The following is a 23,816-nucleotide window of genomic DNA, read 5'->3' on the forward strand; positions in this document are numbered from 1 at the left end:
TTGAGTCATGCACCACTCTGAGTTGTAATCTTGCAGTGATTAGACTGCTGGCTTCTCCAATCACTGCGCAGTTAGCTGGCAAGTCTTCCCCCCCTTCAACACCCGCGTCTCTCTGGCGTCCCATTCATTACTGGGGTGGTGAGCTGCTCTATAGAACGTAGCCAAATTTGTGTGTGTGTGTGTGTGTTGATTTAATCTTTGCACACAAGTGTGTGTATGTCTGCTGTTGCACATAGTGTGGAGGGACTTGGCAAAGGCTGCCCGACGGCGGCACAGAACCTCTGAGCCAGATATGACATGGCACACCCAGCTGTAGAGCGGGGTCCCAGGTGTGTGTGTGTGTTGTTGTGCGTTTGTGTGCATGTGCTGTTTGTGTACGTGCGTCAGCCCCAGAGCAGGGCTTGTGGTGTGACAGACGACTGCACACTCTGTTGCCTCTGAATGAGCCAGGTGACAAAACACACACATGCACACAAAAGACGTTCCACACTACAAAAGCTATTCATCGTTATCAGTGATGAGATTGCTGTGATCATTTCAATTTTTCATACTGGGATCACCTCCAAGAGCGGCGTGTAAACAATATTACCATAATTACTGCTAAAAAAGAAACACTAATGTGGTATTAAGTATACAATCTGAATTTGTGTAATCAGTCGCTTAAAATCAGATCTTTGAAAGGTTCTCTGCTTCCTTTCCCAGTTACCGCAGGATGACCCGCTCCAATAGCGTAACCACGGCGGTGCAGGCCGACCTTGACGACCCCACAGATGCCCCAGAGCTGCCACCGCGTCACTGTGCCACCATGCCGCGCCAGCACTCCCGGGACGCCGCCTCTTCTACCGTCAGCATCCAGGGCTCTGGTAACCACTACCACGCCTGTGCCGCTGACGACTACGGGGAGGTGGGGTTCGACCCTTCGATCCTGCCCCCTCCAGACCCATGGATGGACAGCGTGGCTGAACCAGAGGGGGAGGCTCTGGAGGCTGTGGGACGATCGGTGTGCCCCCGTGACGGCCGCTGGTTCCTCAAGTTGTTGCAGGCCGAGACGGAGCGTATGGAAGGATGGTGTCGACAGATGGAGCAGGATGAGGTGGAGAATGAGCTGCCTGATGAGAGTGAGTTGAGTCAGAGTCTAAATGCTGAGATATGAAAACAGGAGAGTCTGTTGTACACTAATATTAGATCTGTTTTCATCCTCTCCTCCTCTCCTCCTCTGATTTGGAGGGCGCTGGTATTCATGGTATTGGACCACAATAGCTGCTTGTTCCTGTCTCAGGCCCTCTGGCCTCCACAGACATACCGTGCATACTTATCAATAGGCCACTGCTGGCCCCGGCCACACATCTGTCCTTTAGACACATTGTATAATGAACTCTCACACAAACACAGTGCAGGGATTTCTGTCAGTGCTCCGCCAGGCGACGATTTGATCTTGACGTAACACACATACACACACTGCAGAGCATGCCCGCATTCACATCTCTAAATATGTTTTATGCACATACACTCACATGCACATACACGACTGAGCAAACAAGCCTGAGGTGGTAGGCACTGTATTCATACCTGTCCTTACCGCGCAGCTGATTTCACATCTTACTGAAAATGTCATTCTCTATGCAGCCAGTGTGCTGTTATGGTTCCAGGCAAGATATTCTCTCACAGAACATGCTGAGCAGGAAGGCTGTCTCAAGGTTATGTTTTCCCAGATCCCATGCTGCCATGTGCACACACACATGTACACACACATATTCTGAAGGAGCTGAGGACAGTGTATCTGTAGTGCAGATTCATTATTCCCCCCTCTCAGTGTCTCATCCCGTTTTTTCTTCATGTTGACAAATGTATGCACTGACAGTTTCTCTCCATAGGGACATCTGAGTCAATAGGACTGACATTGGAGTCAGGTTATGCAGTACAGCCTTGTCTAAAAACAGGCTTTGTGAGAGAAATGAATTAATACGTTATGTTAGGGCCATGCGCTTGATTATTTTAAGTTTCTTTTTGATGCATGTCAGCCACTAAAACATTTCCTATGTGCTATAAACATGGCATTTTGAATTGTATGTTATGTAAGGTTGCTATTTTGCATTTCTTTGGATTTAGAATTTTAGTGCATTTCAGTAAATATTTCACTCCCATAAATGAGCTCTGTTTCTGAGAGGCGCCGATAAAAGAGGATTCTAGCGTATCGTTTTCTGTGGCATCAGAAATGCATCCTCTCTGTTAGTGCTGCAACATGCCTGCAGTATGCGGTGCTGTGAGTAATTGCATTGTGAATTGTGTGCGTGTGTGTGTGTGTGTGCATGCATGTGCGTCTGTGTCTTTCTGCAGTCCTGGGGAAAATACGCAGTGCAGTGGGGAGTGCCCAGCTGCTGATGTCCCAGAAGTTCCAGCAGTTCCGGGAGCTGTGTGAGGAGAATCTGGTATGTGTCACCTCATCCTCTGCATGCCCCCCCCCCCACCAACACTGACATCATCCTGCACAAATCATCCTGACAGGCCAGTCCAGCGCTCATTTACTATGCATCTAGTGTAGGGTGTGCATCTGCACACCCTTACTGTCTTTCACATCCAAAAAATAGAACTTGCTGTGTGAAAACAAGAGCTTGACAAACAGAATTTCTTAGATGCTGATACCAATATGTATATATTTCAATATTATAGTAGCCAAAACCTTTTTGTTGTGCAAATCTTCCAAAAAAGACAATATTCACTATAAGATAGCTGTTCACATGGCCAATGGTCATAAATATTCCACTAATATTCCTGTTTTCATGCAGGCGTGCATACTCCGATTGACTCGCCCTAACGTGTCATTTATCACGTCAAAATGTGGGAAAGTGGAACAGCTGAAGAAGCTTGTCATTTTGCTCATTCTCAACAAAACAGGATTTTCTAAAAGTTTCCTACTGGTGACAGACTTGTTCAATCCTGCAAACACAGCCTCCCTCTTTCATTCCTTCAACCACCTTCTTGAATAGGTCTGCATTGCGATGCACATATCCAAAAACCTGTTAATATCCAGGTCTGTCCTTATCTTATGAAGTAGGTGTGTTTCTTCTTTTGACCAGAAATGTGGGCTTTTCTGAGCATGCCTTGAAAACTGTTGGCGAGATTGTTTGTTTACAAGGTATCCATGACAACGCAAAGAGCCAACCATAAACAGACAAGAGGCCGTGTGTGTTGCAAACTTCGGTAAAAACCCCAATTGAGATGCATATTCCAAATGGGCTGTACTCATGTCCCAAGAATGATATTAAAACCCAAATATACCAGCATGTCCAACATGTCTTAATGGGAAAAGTGGAATATTAGTGTGCACGTAAACGTAGCTATGAAGACCTGCCATTTGGAAAAAGAGGAAGGAAGGAAAGGGAAACTAATTTAATATTAATCATAGAATCCAATATAGAATCCAGTAAATGAGAAAGTGTCTATATTTATAGTAATTATGTAACTTATACTGAATAAAAGATGGTTACTTAACAGACAGATTGGTTTAACCACAGTGAATGTATGATTCAAATAAAGGGTAATAAAGAAGTCAAAGCATATTCTGGATACACACCCAGTACTCCCACGCATTTACAGTCAGTGCCTCATTTATTATTAAAGAAAAAATAAAAATTGTGCATATGCATTTGACTCACTTGAAAGCCAATACTGTGATTCATTCAGCTGCTGTGAAACTGAATCATCAGATTTCGACAGTATATCTCCAAAAGTGTGTGATAAGCATATAAACAATCTGTGTTTGTGTGTGTGTGTTTATATGCAATCTTTGTTGTATCAGAACCCAAATGCACACCCAAGGCCCATCTCCCAGGACCTGGCAGGTTTCTGGGACATGCTCCAGCTGTCTATCGAGAACATTAGCCTGAAGTTTGATGAACTCCACCAACTCAAAGCCAACAACTGGAAACCTCTGACCCCACCAGAAATTCAGGTGCAGACACACGTGGCGAACATCCAATTCATCTAACCTCAGTTTGTTTGGGAATGCTTTACTAACTCGCATGTTACCTGCTGTCATTACTGTACACTTTTAAATTGTAAATCCTGATGATTCACAGCTAGGCTTTGTTGTAGCATGCAGACATGTGTTGCATACAGTCATGTTGCCTGCCTGACGTCACCACTTGTATTTGTGTTTGTTCTGTCTTGTTGTCGACAGTGAGCTGCTTTTGAGAAGCTACTGTACCTGCCATGCACCGTTGGGGCTGCCCGTCTCCAATGGTCACTTTTACCTCACGCAATGGCCACCACCGTGCTCTCTTACCCCATGCAAATGGCTGCCACTGTGAACCATAACCTCATTGAAAGTTGCATGCTCTTGACATTATGCTGACAACAGCTACACCACTGTCTCTAACCCTTACGCCAGCTGGCTGCAGTTGTGTTGCTCCTTACTGTGTTTAGCTGCAGCTTGCCATGAGGACTCAGTGGTCTGTCATTAAGACTATTTGTCATTCCTGTCCAGGAGAGAAGGATGCCCCCTCCCGTGCCAAAGAAGCCCCTGAAGGGCCACCACCCTCCCCTGGCTAGGGACCGCTCGCTGGAGAGCTCTGAGCGCCAGCGTCTGGAGGCTCGCAAGCGCCTGCTAGCTGCCAAACGTGCCGCGTCGGTTCGGCAGAGCTCTGCCACCGAGAGTGCAGACAGTATTGAGATCTATATCCCAGAGGCTCAGACCAGACTATGAGACAAATGCATGTACCCACACACATGCCCAATACACTGTCCCATACACACTATAGCACTGAATGGTAAGGCTAGGGTGCTAACATGACATAATCACATTTTTTGCAGACTTCCCAGATCACTGTGGGGTTAGTCACAATGACAGAAGAACAAGTAATGTACATTTTCAGTATTTATTTATTTATTTATCTATCTATCACCCTTCCCCTCCCTTATTTCCTTCTCCCAGCTTTGATGTAGCAGTCCCTCCTCCTGTACCTCCACCCACCCCTCAATGTCAAACAAGTATCTTATGAATCTCTTTTTTTAAAGTGGCCTAATAGTACAAAGTTAGCCAGGTGTAGCACAGCAGTGATGCTTCACTTTATTATGTTTCAAGTGCTGAGAATGGGAGGCAAACAGGGAGGGAGCGTGCATATATTTGATCTGATCTGCTCAGATCAAGTGTATCAAATCAAACAGAGAGACCAGACCTAATGACTTGTGTTTTATTTTTGTATTCGTATAAAATCCCATGATCTGATTCTAAAATTAACATAAGCTGGAAAGTTTTTGATTTGTTTGATGAGGTCACACATTAGAAAATAATGGTGAAAAGACCAGACAAGGAAACTCTAGTGTCAGTTAGCGACACAATTCGCCCTCTGTTTGGAAATAGGTCTTTCCAGCAGCAAGAGGCAGACTGTCGCAGGAAAGGTCAAGAGGTCAGATTTAGCTCCTCCAGTCGAGGCAAAGTGGCTGTTGAGCCAGGAGCAGGTTTTGTGGTTCGGCAAAGAGTGCGATTCACTGAGAAAACTCACTGTTCAGAAATGCCACAAACCTAATCTGTGTGTGTAAGTGAGAGAAAGAGAGTGTGTGTGTGTGTGTGTGTGTGTGTGTGTGTGTGTGTGTGTGTGTGTGTGTGTGTGTGTGTGTGTGTGTGTATTCAGATGTTCATTTCAAAAGTGCTTCCTATTTTTATAGGTCTAAAGGGTCCTAGCTGTAATTGAAGATTAAGGTAGCAGTATCAAGAAACTGTAAACAAACCACCCGTCTTGACTCATTTTGAACTGAGCAAAACACGTTTGTATAAAGAACATACAGTGTAACAACATGACGTGCATGCTGACACAAGGTTACTGATATTTTTTGTCTTTTTTAAACAGGTTAAATCCTTTCTCATGTTGCGTTCAAACTCTTCGGTGTTACAGGCGATGCTAAAATACTGATATTTGGTACAATACTGGTAGTTGTACTATATTTTATTATGTCATTTTTAGACAAGAGAGGTTTATTGACAGTATTGAGACTAAAGGACTGAAAAGGGACTATTTTCTCCTCACTGTGTGTGCACTATCTCTGCCTCCAAATGAAGCAATTATTTGAAGGTCATACAAAAAAAAATCCAATTTGTAATATTTTGTATTCATGTTTAATTTATTGATTAGGAGAACAATGACTGTTTATTGACATTGTGATTATTATTATGCACTGACAACAAGGCCCTTATACTGTGTTTATGTTTTGTTTCTGTTGGTTCTTTAGCATGACAGGCACCTTTTTTTCGTCTCTTCTGTTTCAGTGATCAGCCTTAATTTCTAATATGATAGTTGAGCACAACAGCAGTCTCAGGGGAAGAAGTGTGCGTGCGTGCATGTGTGTGAGAGAGTGCGTGGCTGACTTCATGTGACTTTATGTGACCCATGGCTTTGTCACTTACTGTACATAACCCCCAGTCACTGGGATAGGCCATGATCTCGAACAAGGGAGAAGTATCCATGCCATTTTTTTAAAAAATGATGTTCCTGTTGAACATCTCAGCCCTAATTACTTCAATGTAACAAGGTATTTCTGTCAGCTGCTTGAATGTGGAGACAATCCTGAGCCAGTTTACCGTCACATAATTGTTTTGATGAGAGAATAGCAGTTCTCTTTATTGACCTGACAACGTTTTGTGCCATTGGATAACTATAGGTAAGGATATATTCCTGCTATTTGTCCCTATTGAACGGAAGTTTTCGTTGAGAGGTGTTTGTGAAGGAACTCAAGTGATGAAGTAACCGTACAGTATGATTTGTATTTCCTTTAGTCGGTCGATATGAAGTTTAGAGAGGATGCTTAAAAGTAACAATAGTTCAAACTTAACGCCATTTTCTGTAGATGAAGCTCATTTTAGTATTTTTTACTTTGGAACTTGTATTTGAATTGAATTGTCTGTCAAATGATTGACTTCTTATTTATGTTTATTATATTAACATATCAATATAACACTCCTGGTATAGCAGGGAGTTAGAAACCAGAATGTTGGATTGTGGTTAGTCGCTAAACTCAAAAGACACTCCAGCAATCCTGGCAATTCTGAAGCTTGTGATGTAGTTATATTAAGAGATCAAATAAACATTTGTACATAAATGAATGTTTCCCTATGTAAATGTAAACTAAAAAAACCCAATCAAATACCATATTACGCAGATATACATTTTGTAATTAATGTTATTACACTGTTGATGTTATGGCACGTGTATGAGCGCTTATCAGCATTAAAAAAAAATATATATCATTGCCATAATTTTGTTGTGTTCATTTCTTTCCCTGTCTCCACATGTGTTTCCAATTGGAATATAATTAAGCAGATTACAAGGCCAGCATGGTGTGTTTTTAGGGCATTCCCCTTCCGCAGGGGCGGGTCCCCATAATTAGACAGCACTTTTGGCCTTGGCTCAGCCCCGACGCTCCTGTACATGCAGCTTCTAGTGATTCGTCATTCACACATCAGTCATGCTGAGGGGAGGCATGCTGACCTCGCTGGCCAGAGTTCAGGAGAGGGTGGGGGTGAAAGAAGGGTTTGCGGAAATGGGTGTCTTCTTTGTATAAGGCCTGGCCCAGGGTCAGCCTACCTTTCTAATGGCCCACCATAGTTGACTACCATTGCATATTGTGTGCCTGGAGGTCTGTTCGAACCCTAACGAGTGATTACATCCTCAAGTTTGGACCCAACTTCCTCTATTAGAGCTGTCACTTCTGACATCATCCGACAAAAGGTGAAAAACTCATGCATTCTGAACATTTGTTGATGACATTTGGTGCAACATTCCAGCCACTGACTAACCAATAAAACTGTGATTATTTAAAGGAATACTTCACCACCCAAATGATTGATTGTATATCACTTACTCACCCTGTGTTACATTTAATTTGTGGAGAAAACTTTGTTTTTCTCCCATGCCCCTGGTGAATAAAGAATCCAAAAATGGAGAAAATTCTTGATGAATTGAAGTCATAAGGGGCCGCGTTTAACAACAGCAAACTATATAAAATCATCCAGGAACACACTCTCACATGTGCAGTATAATCCAAGCCACGTTTATCCAGTTGTACACTCAGTGCTTCCCAAACACAACCCTTTCCCATCTATGCTTTTTTCAAAGCCAGACTCCATTAACAAAAAGTCATTTTAACTCACTGAACGCAGGAGCTGCTGATCTACTGCGGCCTCAATCGGTAGTTTGTTTGTGTTAACTGTACAACTTTTCTGAATTCGAACTAACCCGTTGAAACAGCAGAGTCACACAATATAACACACAAACTAACTGACTGAGGCAGTGGTAGACCATTATCTCCCATGTACAGTGAGGTAAAGTTATGGTTTTCATTAATGGAGTCTGGCATTAAAGAGAACATTGGTAAGTTTCACTTTTCCTGAAGATCCCCATCAGCAGTACTGAGTGCATGACTGGATAAATGAGACTTTTTATCCAGAAAGTTTGTAAACTGATGTTTTGATATAATTTTGCTGTTCTTTAACGTGGACCCCAATGACTTCAATTCATAACAAATTTCCTCTGTTTTTGGATTTCTCATTCACCATAGAGTCATGCAAGAAAAACTACTTTTTAGTAACAGATTCAACGTAATAATGGGGTGAGTAATTGATATACACATTGTCATTTAGGGGGTGAAGTATTCCTTTAATTGATTACTTAGATATTCCCCTTTAGATCCAACAACATATTATAGCTCACTGATTAGTGAAGATGGATTTCTTTTTGTTTCTGGCGCCTTTTAATGAAACAAAAAACAACCCCAACAAAGATTTGTATTCCTTTCAAATCTGTAAAATAGACTGGTGTTGAGCTTTAGTGAAGAACATGTAATAAATTAAAGGGTGTCTGTCTCCGCAAATATAGACAACAAATCCTATTGAGGCCAATAGAGAAGCTTTAGCAGGACCAGAAGGGAACAGCTGTCCTCCCTAGCCCTGAACGAGCCAGCGTACTCAGTTGTAAGCTGACTTACATTGACTCTATTGAGATGCAGGCACACATAAAGCCCCGCTGGCAAGAAACTGTTGACGTCTGCCGTTTGCTCGTGTTAATTTATGCAGGATTATGCTAATTGGCAGGAGCTGTTGTAAACCTCTCACACACAGGAATGTCTCTGAATGCCTAACGGTAGCCTGTGGAAAGACACGAATGCTATACTATTTCTGTCTTCCCGCTGTCCCTCCTTTTATTTACTGAATGTTCTGACTCAATACGGTGTCTTTATCCTTAAGGGATGAATCAGTAATCTTCACAAAGTTCAGTGGGATTTAGGAGAACACGAATGCGCATGATCTGAGTGATCCGCAGTGGGGAAAATACCAAACGATCGATTCTGATTTGTAGAAAAACAAAACTTTATTTGAATCCCATGTGACCCCTATTTGCCACAAACATTGCACAGTATGAAAAGAAATCACATCATTGGGCATCATGTCACATTAACTATACACATGGTCCTATTATACATGAAAATGCTTTTTTGGTGATTTCAAAAATGCTGTCTTTGTCAGGTTGTAAAACAGCAAATTCAGAAAAGACATCTGTAGTGTTTAATTTTCCAGTCCACTGGCCGTTGTTTTCGCTGAGTGATGGGATGAAGGCTCAGACTAAGAACCTGCTACATTGGTCATCTGAAATATCCCTTGGTGGGGAAAAGAGTAAAAAAAAAACAAACAAAAGCATAGACGTTTCTTTTAAAATAGCTAAAAGTAAAAGTAAATTACAAAATCAAAACTATACTTATACTCATGAAAACACATAACATTTACTACAGTAGTGAATAAGTTTGTCATAGATGCTGAGAGCAAAGTATGTTTAAGACACTGAGATGACCTTCCTCTGCCTTTAGTGTGCAAACAAATGAGGCAGACCAATCATGAACTGATCTCTGAAATGTACAACGGTAAACGTGTGTGGACGCAACCAATCTGTGTGACCGGTCTGTGAAGCAGGGCTGGTTCTAGCTCTCGCTCCATTCTCTACAATGATAAACAGTATAATGGAAAGACATAAGACAGGCAGCATTTCTCTGATAACATTTTTGGTCCCTGTGTGCAAATAAGATACACATGTAGATACATACGCATGTATGTGAAATGAATAAACAACTTACAGCCAAGGCACCTCGATACAGTTTTTTTTTTCAATAAAAAAACATCCTCATCAATTTGATTGGTATACCAAAAATAGAAATGATCAGGCTTTTATGTGGATTTGTTCTCTGTTGCGTGCAGACAAGTCACTGAACTCAGGGGAGTTCTACAGTCGAGACACAAAGTCAGTCTCTGTTCCCTCTTCTTCTTCTGTCACTTTTAGGAGACCAGCTGTTTGGCTTGTAGCTCCATCTCTGCAGCCCGTTTGAGGGCCACGTCCACCAGGAGCTGGAAGCCGCTGAAGTCTTGTGTGAGATCTGGAGGGGTGGGGGGAGGGGTGTTGAAGAGCCCGCTGCGGGGGCTCAGGTTGCCCTCCATGCCGGTGCTGCCAAGGATGGTGGTAGTGGTGGGGAGCGGCTGGCTGCCTGGCCCTTCCTCCTGGCACCTGAGCAGCGCCTGGACCTGTGCGGCCTGCAACAGCTCAGCTGCCCTGTCACAGTTCATTCCTGGCACAGACGGGTGGGAGGCTGTCGGGCTGGCCTGCATTGCTGTGGTGACAGTGGTGTGACAGATGACAGAAGGGCGGGTGGGCATGAGCCCCGGGGAGGGGGACAAGGAGGTTGGAGAGGGTATGGAGGGAGAAGCTGCCTTCCTCAGGACGCCGGGCATGGCGGGTTCGAAGCTGGAGGGGTGGAGTACACGTTTATCGTAGCTCTCCTCTGTACCGGCTGCAGGACTGCTGTGTTTCGGGGACTGGGAGCTGTCAGAGAAGCTGTCGCCTGCTTTGCTGCCTTTTCGGGATATGGTAAACTGGTTAGGGTCTTTGCCATCTTTCCTTAGCATCTCTGGAAGAAGTCGCCGCCGTGCATTAATGAACCAGTTGCACACCTGGAGGAGACAACAACAAGAATCCATGCTGTGAGAAAGCCGCATGTTCTGCCTTGCAACTTAAAAGAAAATCTGCTGGTACGCTTATCCCCAGGTGCAGATTGCACCTGTGTTTTCAATAGAAAAATCAAAATGAAAGGGTAAACAACACCCGTCACGCACTATTTCACACCAGAGGCTGTATATTTTACACCATTAGCATTTTCTGCATCTCATTTCAGCACTGCAGACATGAGAAACCAGCCCAAAGATTAGGATCTCAAAGCACGAGAAGCTAAATATTAACTTTCAACAAAAAAAGTCAAGTTTGGAATTCTTAATCCTGTTTTTAAATAGTCTTCAATAAAAAAAGTAATCTCCTTAGTCATAACAGTAATCATGGTCATCTCTCTTCCTTCTTCCACAGTCCTTCAGGCTAGTCGTAACTGGCTCAGGGAGACTTGCAGCTCTAACCATGTAAATGACTCTGCATTGTTCCCAGACAGCTGGGATGGAAAGGGGCTGGAGGGAGGGAAATTCCTGTCCAAGTGCCTCAGCCAAGCCCACAGCACACAGGGAGTGAGTTTACTCACGTTGTCTCAGACTTTAATGTTGCAACATCAAGCTGGTTTGGATGACCTTCAATTCACTGTTTATGTGTCATGTTTTGTTTGTCATCTAGGCAGGAAATGATTCAGTCAGGCTCACACTTGCTTCCTCTTGACTTGTACAGTGGTCTGTTTACACTCTCAGGGATTAATAGTGGAAAAAAGCTTATGTCATGTTATCTTATCTGTCCTACTTGTGTCCATACCTGTAGTGTGGAGAGCTGAGTCTGCTTGGACAGGAGAGCTTTCTCCTGCTCAGAGGGGTAAGCGTTGTAACGGTGCTCGTACAGCCAGTCCCTGAGGATCTGAACGGACTCCTTGGGCAGATTTCCACGCCGTTTCCTCTTCCCGTTACTCCCCGAGCTGGATGACAGATCCAGGGGGGTGTCCACGCTGTCCTCGTCATCCGTCTCACTCCCCGACAGCATCATCAAACCTGTGCGAGCGAGCGTGAGTGAGGAGAAAAGAGTGTGTGAGAGCAGGACAAAAGAATATGCGCCCTCTTATGTCAGCCACCCTGTCGTCAGCCGCCTAGCCCGCTCTGCCGCAGCCGCTCACCAAACACAAGCTGTCTGGGAGGCAGCTGATGTGTCAGAAGCAAGCTGTCAAGTTCAGCCATGTGATTCATATAAGGAGCGAGGGAGGGTGTGAGGAGGAGGAGGAGGAGGAAGGAGGGAGGGAGAGATGGAGGGAAGGGTAGGAGAGGGGACGTCACAAAGGCTGGTCTGATGCTGTGTCAGTTATAAAACCTGCCTCGACAAATACAAGCCAGGTCTATTGCACAGGCTGGGAGCACACCTTGCATGCTTGGATATGTAAAGTACACCAGGCTGACCACAAGAACAATCCCTGAAGAGAGGGAGATTTGTTTTGAAGAAAGGCAGCAGTGTGTTTACAGAGATTACAGAGTTGCTTTCTTATTTAATTTGGCGTTTTGGGGCATGTCTAATCAAAGTCAATCACGATCAAACAGGATTTGGGCCTTTGAATTACACTGAATGACGGGAAAATAAACCAGCTTATAAACTTTAGTCAGATTTAAGTCTACCATGTTAGTCTGTTAATTGTCTGGCACAAATTTAAAATATAAAGACATAATTTTTTTGCTCCTGTGATGTTTTGGTCACAGTTTACACATGATACCAGCAGCTGTTTATGCAGGCAGGCCAGACCCCATTAAGAAAACACTGAATTAAGATTCAGAGGATATTTAATCCACTAGCCCTGCAGCCTGCTCTGAGACAAACTAGTGGGAAAGGAGTAAGAAAGTTCCCAAGTCTGAACGGCCAACAGGATGAGGTAATTACGTAGGCTGGAGAGAGAAGGGAAGGGGGAGGGGAGACCTGTTGCAAATCAGCGTCTCCAGACTAAACAAAAGAATCCAGGGCTGCGTGGTTCTTTGTATGCAATTTAAAAGTTTCTAAACGCAAACACTGACTTCGCCATAAACTTAACTTCCTCACACACACCGCAGCTTTATAATGTGGCCAGAAAATATGTCGAAAAGCTTCTAAGACGCCGGTTTTGTGAGTTTAAACAACTTGTAGGGGGTTTTCTATTGTGTGTGCGCGCTGCACCACGAGGTCCGTGAATGTAACAAGGCAGCAGCAACTTCCCACAATGAGGTCAGGATGAACATTAGCCTACATTTAGATTTAGATACAAATTAAAGGTGCTGAAAGTGTTTCCGGTTGTAGCTGATACTTAAAAGATGCTACATATCGATTTTTAAAGTTTCGTGGTGTAACAAATGTAACAAACTCTTCGACTAACTTTGACTCGTGCCATCACTTTGTCAAACTTCGACACAAATGTAGCATACGTTACTTTAATTAGCTTAAATTCAAATCTAAAAAGAAGCCTCGTTCACGTTAGTTTTGACGTTTACGTGAGCGTTAAAGTTAGCCGAATTACACCGTGACAAGTAAAACCAACACACACGTCGACACATTGGTTTGTTATTGTGTCAAAGTCGAATAAAACATAGTTTTAAAAAAACACAAATGATGTGCAAAACTAGATATATCGACTTTTGACACCGCGCCAGCACATGGCAGAAAAAGCCCCCTGTCATGTCTGGAAAGGAAACAATAGACTGCATGGTTTGCATATGAGGGAAATCGCTCTGATAATCGCTATGTGCGGTGTCTCCCGCTTACATAAACTCATTTTGACTTTATTTCACTCAAAAAGCATCACACCTACCCTTTTTCGTCTTCATCTCCGTCCGAAAACGCTCACTTTCCCCCTGTGAAGCGCACAAGAAAATTGTCTTTGTGTCAGTGCAGTGTTTCTCTTCTTTCCTCCAGATATCCCCAGCGTGTATCCGAATATCCGAAAATCCTTATTCATCAAAACTCACTCCTTCTTCTTCTTCTTCTTCTTCTTTCCCCCCTTCTTTTTTTAAGGGTTGTTTTCTCTTCTGCTCGTCCTTGTTTGGAGACGTAAAGGGGGTTACCTGAGATCTCCGCGTCCCTTCGGCTCAAAGCCCTTTTCTCATTGACTGTGTGTTTGATCCTGAAACTGGGTGACAGCTATCTTTGACAGCTGCGTGACTCAACGCACAGAGATCCTCCCACCGTGGAGGGCAGAGGAAAAATCTCTGACATCAGCATGGCTTGTTCCACTGACATGGATACAGTCTCGCTCAGCGATTACTGCTGCAGACCCCCCATAACAAAGCCAAAACAAACACCAACACCTTGTTTATTAAATTATGAAGCTCAGAGAGGCGTTGATTCAGGCGGGCAGGCAGAATGACAACAACAACAACAACAACAGGCTGGTGTAGAGCACTGCGGACCTCGTGGTAACATCTCGCTCAAAGATGAAAAATCACAATATTATTACCACAGGCTACACATTTTTTTTTTGCAGATTGTGGCTTGTGGTCCGCCTGTGTGGTATTCGGTAATAAGTTTAGTATCATTATCGCACTTTGTGGGTTTGGTATCACACCGTGCAGAATTATTGAAGGCGTTTAATTGCTTTCTATAGTGCATGTGTAAGCCTAACATAAATATTATATGACTATATTATCGTGCACATCAAGAAGAAACCCATTGTTGTGTTTATACTACTGCGCTCTCACTGTTGAAACTGGTTTGTTGCAACCCATCTGCGGCTGAATCACACTGTCATTTTGGTGTCATTTACTTTATAATATTAACACCATCTCAATGACTGTTGCTCTATTTCTCGCGGTATTTAGAAAATGAATGTAAAAAAAAAACAGTGTATGTGTTTGTGTAAAAGAAGATGTTGATCCACCCTTGCACCAGCTGGAGGTTAGTGCACCAGTTCAGGTTACTGGAGACAACAGTACCGCGAAGGAAACGATCAATGCGCTCATTTGTATGCGGTGCACAACCTTGCGACAGCTGCTGTAGCATCGCCTCTTTGCATGCATTTGTTCCAGACAGGCGTCCATGTCTCTCTGTGAGGCTAAATGTCGCCTCCGCGTGTGTGTTGGTGGTACTTTACCTGAATGAAACATCACTTGTCAAGCATAAGGCCCTCGGACTCCCTCTAGTGGTTATTGTAGGGTGAGTTATGGGTGATTGGGACATAAATTCAAACAATTAGCCCAACAAACTAGTTTTCTGTAATACTGAAGATGTTACCTATCCATCTGAGGAGGAAAGAAGTTTATATCATATTTCAAGGAGGCAAAACATACCCTTTTGCTTAAACTGACCCAAATTGTTTTCTTGGAAGATTTAGTATCACTGATTTAGACAAGTGTAAGCATATTCTTTGCACAATTTATTTCATATTTTAATATAATTTCACATGCACATTTTTCTTTTCCTGCTCATCATACTGAATTAAGACTACATGTATTTTTCTGTTAAATTTTATTGCTGAAGTCCATCCACAATTTAATATAAAGCTGTCAATTCAATTCAATTCAGTTCAATTCAATTCAGTTTATAATAATTTAATTTACTTTAGTTTAGTTTAGTTCAATTTAATTTAAAAGAATTCAATTCGATTTACATAATTTAATTTAATTCAGTTTAGTTTGTTTAGTTCAGTTCAATTTAATTTAATTTAATTTAATTCAACAAGTCATTTCTTATGTGTTGCCAAAGACTAATTACAACTTAAGGCAGAGAAAATTCAAAAACAATTAACACCAAGGTATTATTACAAATGCATACATTTTAAAGGAGGAAAAAAAATTTAAGGAGTGTTGTGTTGGTTATCTCTTAGGCTGTGACATGCACTGACATATCTTTGCTGCATCTATGGCACTGAAACTATTTTCTCCAAGTAGATGTTGCATTTCAGTCTGGTCTGATAGTGAATCAAAATCTTAGAGTTTACATTTATACTTTGTTCTGATGTCGTGTACGTGCTACATTGCAGGAAATATTCTGTCTCTGAGGACAGAGCTGACACAGCCTGTCTTCTTTAAGCAGCCATGTCTACCTGTGTCTGCACGTCTCTACGACCAGGTTGTGATCACTGAGTCTATACACACTCAGTTTCTCATCTGTCATGGTGGTCAGATAGTTTGCCATCATGTACTGTCTGTTCAGGGCCAAATAGCATGGAAGTTTGTTGTGGGTTTTTTTTTTTTTTTTTGTGGTAGCTGTTCAATAGTTGATGTAGTTTTCTTTAGCTATAATTTGGTTGGGCTGGATTGTGTGAGGCTTGTCCTGAGGCCTTCCACACTGTGACAACAACCCCCTCCCTCCCACACCCTCCCTTAATTCCCTCCCACCAAATTTAATTTGGTTAAACAAAAATCACTGAGGTTAAAAAAATTAACACATTTAATATAATCATCATTGAATACATTTCACTCAAGTGAAAACTGACTTTTTTCTCCACTTGAGAAATAAGAAATTAATAGTTAATTGTATAATTGTCATCACCAAAACACCCCATATTATAATATTTTATATGTTTAACAAAGTCCTGACAAATTCAAATGGGCAACCCATCATGGGCAGGCTAACTTAATTAGTTAGTAATTAGTAAGTTAATGGTTTCTCGTCACTATTAGTTGACTCTACCGCTGACTGACTCCACTGAGGTAATGCCTATATTAAGCACTCACATTCTTCTGAAACACAAGTAGTCTGATTTCAACCGGACACTCTGAAACAGTCAATGTGTTAAAAATAGACCTGAGCAGGTTAGGCATGCAGCAGGCTGCGGCTGCCAGTGAGTCAATATCAGCCACTTCCATTATTATACACTGTGTGTTACACTCTATAATTCATGTTTGAATCTAAATAATAATAACAGCAATACTACTACTATAATAATGATAACCACAACAACAATAATAATAATAATGATCTATCAACTGAACAAATCAAAATTCAAAATAATTTTAGTATTTTGATAATAATTAGCCTACTTGTAATGCTGGCTGAACTACTTTGTTTTGTTTGGCAGGCCTGAAATAGTGGTGTAGTGAATTTTTAATTTTTTACATTATTAATACAACAAATTCAAAATGATTGACATTTTTCTAGATGTTTTGAGCTTAAGTTTGGTTTTTAATTCTTGTCATAGTGAGAAATAAAGGAGAGGTGTTGAATGTATTCAGATAATAATTAGGGGGTTTTTTGGTCATACTTACAAACCTAGGCCCCCTTGACTTTTTTCCTAAATAGTTTTCATGTCACCCTTTATAGGTAAAATAGGTTAATGGGTTAGGAGGATTTTATTTTGCCTAAATAGAGAAAATAATAATAAAATTTGCCTACGTGAACGCGTTACTGTTTCACAAATCATCACTCGACTTATTTGACTGTGACAAATGTTTTACATTTGTCGACTTGTGGTCAAACACTGATACACTGACACAGTCAGGACCTGAAAGTGGAGAGCTGCGTCAAGCTGAATAATAACAGCATGAACCATACCGGAAGTAAGGCGGTAATGCCTTCAAAGTGAAATTCTCATGAATCACTTTGTTTTGGAACCAGTCCTGAACAATATGTTACCCTTTTTATTAGTCAAGGATGGTGTCTCAGCAAAGACACGGGCTGTTTTGCCTTTTATAAATCATGTTAACCATATGAAAAAAAAAAAGATGACGTTATTCATCACAGTACGATCATCTAAGTCCCATCATCTAAGTCTTGTGCACTTTTGTCTTTCTGACTTTTCATTTGTTTTGAGATAACCAGTAGTTACCACATGGCTGTACAGTAATTCAAAGACCTCAGCTTAAATTGCCACGTTACCTCAAGGTATCAAACTTTGACAGTCAAGATTTATCATCATAGTTGATCAAGGCAGCAAAACATTTTGCCTGCTTTACTTAGTTTGAATATTATGATAACAACCACAACATAAATAAATTAAATAATGGCTGCATCATTGTACAACACATTGTAAACAAAACATGAAGTGTTTCACGGTCGCTTAAAAATACTCAGGTGCAAAAGGCAGACATTAAAAACAAATCAGAAGCACTATTAGATGAATTTATTCAGAGCATGGATAGGTGCAAATGTAACTTTGCGTAACGACATTTCATGCACAGGATAGTACCTTTTTGAAGAATCGAATAAAAACCCTTGACTACACAGTCAATTTCCATTTTACTAACCTTTTAAATCCAAAAGGCTGCACTAGTGATGATTTAAGTGGGCTTTATTAAACTCAAACAATTAAAGGGAGTGAATACTTGTGTAGAGACATTTTGTATTGTAACTTACTGTATTATATTTTAGGGTAAGTTTAGATTTTGTTATCAAGTTAGGTGACTTTTGTGGGGTCTATTATTGTTGATCAGTGTCAAGAAACGGCACACTGAATTTACTTATTACTACAAAAGTAACATTCAAGGGGGTGAATGGAAATTTTTTTAGGCACTGTCAAATGTAATGTATTTTATGCATATTTTATGTTGTGAGTTTGAACCATACTTAATTTTTTAACTTCTCTCAAATGCCAATTTTACTTTAAAAACTTTTGTCAATAAAGATTTTTATTTTGAAAGCCCTCAAACGGAAGTTGTATCGGTTTCATTCTGGCTGCCTTGACACTAATAAAGCAGCTCGTGTCTGGTTACAGTTTGAAGTCTAAAATTAGGGAGGCACCCCAACAGCAAATGACGCAAGAAGTCTAAAGTGGACAGTCTACGCGTCTCCGTGTGTCAACGATAGCTACGAGCACCGAGGACCATGGAAACGTTCCCTACAACTTGGCTGTTGTTGATGACATGGAGGGTATTTTTAGGTGTCGTTGTCATCTTTCCGTAACAGCCCGGCTGCGGCGTTCAGTATAAAGGACTCCTTCAAAATGCAGTTGTACAACAGTGTGCTGACACACTACCCGAGGTCGTCTCGCAAACTTACAATAACTTTATCGAGTGGATCTGAGCGCTTGAACGGGACAACACCGAGTTCCTCTGACGCCCAGAAGCCAGGATTTACACAACCAGGCGCAACTTCAACGACCAACGAGGATCCGGTGAGAGACGCTGCTTCTTCCGCAAACATGCCTGCCTTTTCATGTTACGAGGCTCCATCCATGAGGCCAGTTTACTTCACATCCACTGCTGAGATATTAATCCGCAGACCTGATGGAGTGGAGAGGACTGTGCCTGTCCATGTCATCAGGGAATCCAAGACTAAACCACCCTCTCCTGACTCCCATAATGGTGAGAGAATCCTCTGTGATGACTGTGACTCTGATGTGATTGTGGAACTGATAGATCACCTGAGGAATGGCACGGATGAGCTGTTTCCTGACTGCCCAGAGCTGGTTGAAAATCACCTTTTCGACACTAACAACATGTGTAGATCCAGAGCAGAGGAAAACAAGAGGGCGGCTGGAAATGCAAGCGATGATGATACAGTTTCAGTGACTAATGCCCCCATCAGAAGCAATGGATGGGCCTCATTACACGAAGAGGAGCTAGATCCCTCCGGAGATCTGTCCGATGACTTCATAAAGGAAAATTTTAGAGATGTGAGCAGTGGCAAAGCGGCCCCGGCATCAGATGAGAGAGGGGCCTTTGAGCTCAGCGTTCTGCAGGAGTCGCCTCCACAGAGGTGCCAGGAGCGAGAGGACATCAACAATAAAGTCACCCGGTACCTGGCTGAAGTGGAGAAACAGAACAAGTATCTCCAGGAGAGGAGCAAATACAGGTACCACATCATTCCAGATGGCAACTGTCTGTACAGAGCTGTGTGCAAAGCCACGTACGGGGACCAGTCCAGGCACGGCGAGCTGAGGGAGCTGACGGTGCACCACATCGCCGACCACCTGGACGAGTTCAACCCCATCATCGAAGGGGACGTCGGAGAGTTCCTGATCAACGCAGCGCAGGATGGTACCTGGGCGGGTTACCCTGAGCTTCTCGCCATGAGCCAGATGCTGAATGTCAACATCCACCTGACAACAGGGGGGAGCTTGGAGAGCCCCACCGTCTCCACCATGGTGCACTATCTCGGGGAGGAGGATGCTTCCAAAGCGGCTATTTGGCTGAGCTGGCTGAGCAACGGTCACTATGACGTCCTTCTGGACAAGTGTCTTCCCAACCCGGACTACGAGGACTGGTGCAGACACTCGCAGATGCAGAGGAAACGGGATGAGGAGCTTGCAAAGTCGATGGCTGCCTCTTTGTCCAAAATGTACATTGAGCAAAATGGATCTGCGTGAAAGACATACTGGATGTTGAGAATAAAGGGGTGTACACTGATACGGTAGAATGCAGAACCACTGACTCTGCTCGGTTTCTACATGCTTGAAACGTTTTTTTATAAGATTTATATTGTGTGAGAAAGAAAGTGCAGCGCACAGACTTTGTTTTGTATACCAACATTGCCAAATTGATGGCAGCAGATTCTGAAAGTGTTTGAAAGTGTGTGAGCCTGATGTTTTTGATAGTTTGGGTTATGTTGACATGATTGACATTCTCTAATGCTGATTTAAGTTACTGTACATGGAAGTGCCTTTGAGTATTTATTTGCCTTTTATCGGCAGACCTGTTATTTTTCTATACTGTCTGCGCTTTGTAGGCCGTTGCCAATTACAGAGAAACTTCATCTGCCATTTGTCAGCTACCAGCTACTGTTTAATACCTGTATAGCTACTCTGTTTTGCACATAAGTCCAATCAGACAAGTCCAGAGAGTTCGACCTCTGTCTGTGAGAACAACTCAAGTGTTCATTTTCTATTATTCCAGTTCCTTTTAAGGCTTTTGACAATATGTTCCAAAATAAAGCTTTGAAGAAACCTGATTTGTAGTGATGTCATGTTTAATTTAAGCTCATTGTTTTATTATTTGCCTCTTGCATACACTCACACAGAAACTGTTTACAGCTACCTCATCTTGGGTGCAACATCATACGTTCATTGTAATAGGATCTATCTATTAAACTGCAGCTGTGGCAGGCGAGATGAAGTGATGTGTGCAGTAGTCATCCTCCACCCCCTGCTGTCCTAAAGTGAAAAGTGATGTTTGGCATTTATTACACGCAGTAACTCAGGAGCCTGAGGCCTCGAGTTCAGGTCAGGCTGAAGAACGAAGTGTATTAAGTGACGGTGGTCTCAGTGCAGAGATCACAAGGGACCTGTGTTGTGTCAAAGCTATTTGGATGTTGAAAGCTGAAGAGTGCGTTGTCACCGTAATTTGTGGATTCATTTTGTTTGGTTTGCTTCATGGCGTATTCTTACAATAACTAATTTTTTAGCCACTTGGAGAGAGCAAAAACAACCTGTGACCATGCCACCGGCATACCACCCTCAAGTTCGTATGGTGAATTTGATGGAAAGCTGCTGCTTGATTACACGTGCAGCAGTTACAGAGCAGCATCAGTCCAATTTTTTCTCTCTCTCAGCTCTGTTTTTGGTTTCCCACAGGAAATAACTAGCTCACCAGCTTGACTCTGCTGTTTGGTGCTGAGCAGAATGGGTACAGTGGGTTTTTAGAGCTGAGTTTTTTTCCATTTATGTTGTAATATCCCCATTGTTTTCCTTTTAAATATTTTATTTCTCATTTTTTAATCTGTCAGAAAATATTGTCCATATGATGGCCATTTTGATATAGATAAAACGCTATAATTCAGACATCAAATGCATTTTTGAGAAACTGCTTTAACCATTTTCTTTTTTAAAGATAGTTTTGGCGTCTTTTTTGCCTTTATTTAATAGGTTGGAGTCATGCCCGTGGCCACTGTGGCAGGGAGACAGCCTTTGTACATAAAGCACCTGCTGAGCTTATGGGTGCCCCTGTTTTAGTCATTTTCCCTAAAAAATAACCTTAAATTTTGAATTTGCTTTCCAGTACAGAAAAGTGTAAGTGACCGGTTCAAGTGAGCTCTAATTATTGTGGGATGTCATTTTCCTTTGGGCCCTCTGCAGTCCTCCCAGTGGTTAGATTGAATAGGTGTAAACCATCATTTGTAAGTCAATAGTATGTTCAGCTGATATTGCTTGATCTGACAGAGCTAACCATAGACTAACCTATAGTCATTATTGCACACTTGACACTGAAACAGGATCCTGCTCCTGTTTAAATCCGCACATATTTTGATGCTAAGCTTCTAGCTTCTTCTACCAGTGACTGTAGATTTGTTATATTCTTAATAAACTGATGCTCAGAGGTATTCTTCTCACTTATAAAAAAACTGATAAAAAACAATGATTGGCCAGCTCACACAGTCTAGAAGTCCATGGTACAGGCAGGCAGTCCAAAAATGCATCCGAGGCACTCTGACTGTAGTTAAAAATCTTTTATTAATACATGGATAAACCAATGCATTTCGACTAGAGAGTCTTTTTCCTCAGTATCGTTGTCTCTTTCCGCCCTTTCAAATGTCAGTGTGGTTGGTCAGCATTTTTGTTCTCCACAAAACATTACTTCTTTTGCAAACCCCTAATGCAAAATAAAATCTATTAGCAAAGAGGACTTTCTACAACCCAAAATAAGGAAAGACAATTAAAAAAAAGAATACAGAGCAGTCCTCTCAGATATCTGACTGTGCCAAATCAAACTTCTTTGGCAGGCGATTGCAAAATTTTTGAATGGTGGTGTATGTTATAAAATACAGCTCAACAAATGATAAAAAGGTTTGTGAGAGAAAAAGCAAACACTACAAGAAAAAATTAGAATTCTAAATAATGAATACGCCCATAATTTGTGTTACAGTGGCTGAGTAAAACAGTGCTCATCAGTTTATACAATATCCCATTCTTTGAGATTTTGCCAGAGAGGAAGTGATTCAGCTCCTTGGTTAACTTCTGAAACATGCATGTGTCATTTATGACACAGTAGTTTATACAGCAGCTGTGCAAAATTGCATAATATTGTTGGCTGGTATTATCCACCTCCTTCCTGACTCTATATGGTGGCGTTGCATTTTTCTTCCATTAGGTGGCATTGTAGCCTCCCATATACATTGTGACAAAGTTACTTTATTATAAGAAGACTTAGTGTCCCTGTCCAGATTACAATGTGGGATTATGAGACCTACTGCACTGAGGAAATGGGCTCCACAGAGCCCTGATTTTAAAAATATGAAATGTTTTTAGATATGGATAATGGGAGGAAATGTGGAATACTGTTTTTAAAAGTTTTAATTCATTATTTTGTAGTTGCCCAACTAATTAAAGACAGAAAACTTTCTTTCAACTTCCTGATTTAGCCAGCTGGAAAATGTATTTCCCATGTTGTCTAACAGGCTCTGATATTCATGAAACATGAGCTTCCTACTTAAACTTTATTATGTATCTTTTCCCCTGAAAGCTTTACAGTGATGACGTAACCCTGCAGTCATGTGGATATTAGAGGTAAAAAAAAAAAAAAAGTTTTATCTTTCTGAATGCGGGAGGAGAGATAGTGCCTCTCTGTGCTCCAGTGCGTCCCGTATGGACCATAAAGTGTTAGTGTACAGAGCAGAGGGCAGGTGAGAGTTGGACCGAGCGGGCTGCTTCCACCGCAGTACTGGCACACAGTCAGCACAGAGGCACACAGGGAGCAGAGGGAAAGTCAATGACAGACGCTCCCCGCCGGTGTGGAGTGTGTCTGTGAATGATTCCCACGCGCAGAACGCACGGGGACGCGGTCACCTCGACGCAGCTCAGCCGCCGCGCTCGGAAGTTACCGGATACTTTGAAACAAACCCGGAGAACAGAGAACACAGTCGGCGGTCGCGTGGCTCTGACCTGAGTGGTGGTGATCGGACAATGTCGGGGCACCGGGTGCAGTTCGCGGACCTTCCTCCGAGTGAGCACAAAGGAAGTCCCAAATTTAACAGTAAGGA

General features: G+C 42.2%; 3 protein-coding genes across 6 annotated transcripts in view; 2 read left to right on the plus strand and 1 right to left on the minus strand.

Moving 5' to 3' along the window:
• dlgap1b (discs, large (Drosophila) homolog-associated protein 1b) overlaps window positions 1-7,252 on the plus strand; it is a 120,477-nt gene extending 113,225 nt beyond the window's left edge. For 3 of the 4 annotated variants that reach the window (XM_049565086.1, XM_049565087.1, XM_049565089.1), the window contains 4 exons: window positions 703-1,118; window positions 2,338-2,429; window positions 3,800-3,952; window positions 4,487-7,252. In XM_049565086.1, the coding sequence (XP_049421043.1) occupies window positions 703-1,118; window positions 2,338-2,429; window positions 3,800-3,952; window positions 4,487-4,705 (880 nt within the window). In that variant the 3' untranslated portion in view covers window positions 4,706-7,252. The other variant, XM_049565088.1, reaches the window with a different exon arrangement.
• Window positions 7,253-9,337: 2,085 nt separating this feature from the next.
• On the minus strand, window positions 9,338-14,214 carry tgif1 (TGFB-induced factor homeobox 1). Its single transcript, XM_049565418.1, has 3 exons — window positions 13,780-14,214; window positions 11,781-12,010; window positions 9,338-10,987 (listed from the first exon to the last, which is right to left on the minus strand). Exons 1-3 carry the CDS (start codon window positions 13,793-13,795, stop codon window positions 10,319-10,321), a joined length of 915 nt encoding a protein of 304 aa, XP_049421375.1. The 5' UTR covers window positions 13,796-14,214; the 3' UTR covers window positions 9,338-10,318.
• A 4,404-nt stretch (window positions 14,215-18,618) lies between these two features.
• LOC125882055 (OTU domain-containing protein 1) lies at window positions 18,619-20,792 on the plus strand. Its single transcript, XM_049565685.1, has one exon. It carries the CDS (start codon window positions 18,847-18,849, stop codon window positions 20,209-20,211), a length of 1,365 nt encoding a protein of 454 aa, XP_049421642.1. The 5' UTR covers window positions 18,619-18,846; the 3' UTR covers window positions 20,212-20,792.
• The last annotated feature ends 3,024 nt before the right edge of the window (window positions 20,793-23,816 follow it).

This window comes from Epinephelus fuscoguttatus, linkage group LG21 (genome assembly GCF_011397635.1).
Source record: "Epinephelus fuscoguttatus linkage group LG21, E.fuscoguttatus.final_Chr_v1".
Classification (NCBI taxonomy): Eukaryota; Metazoa; Chordata; class Actinopteri; order Perciformes; family Serranidae; genus Epinephelus; species Epinephelus fuscoguttatus.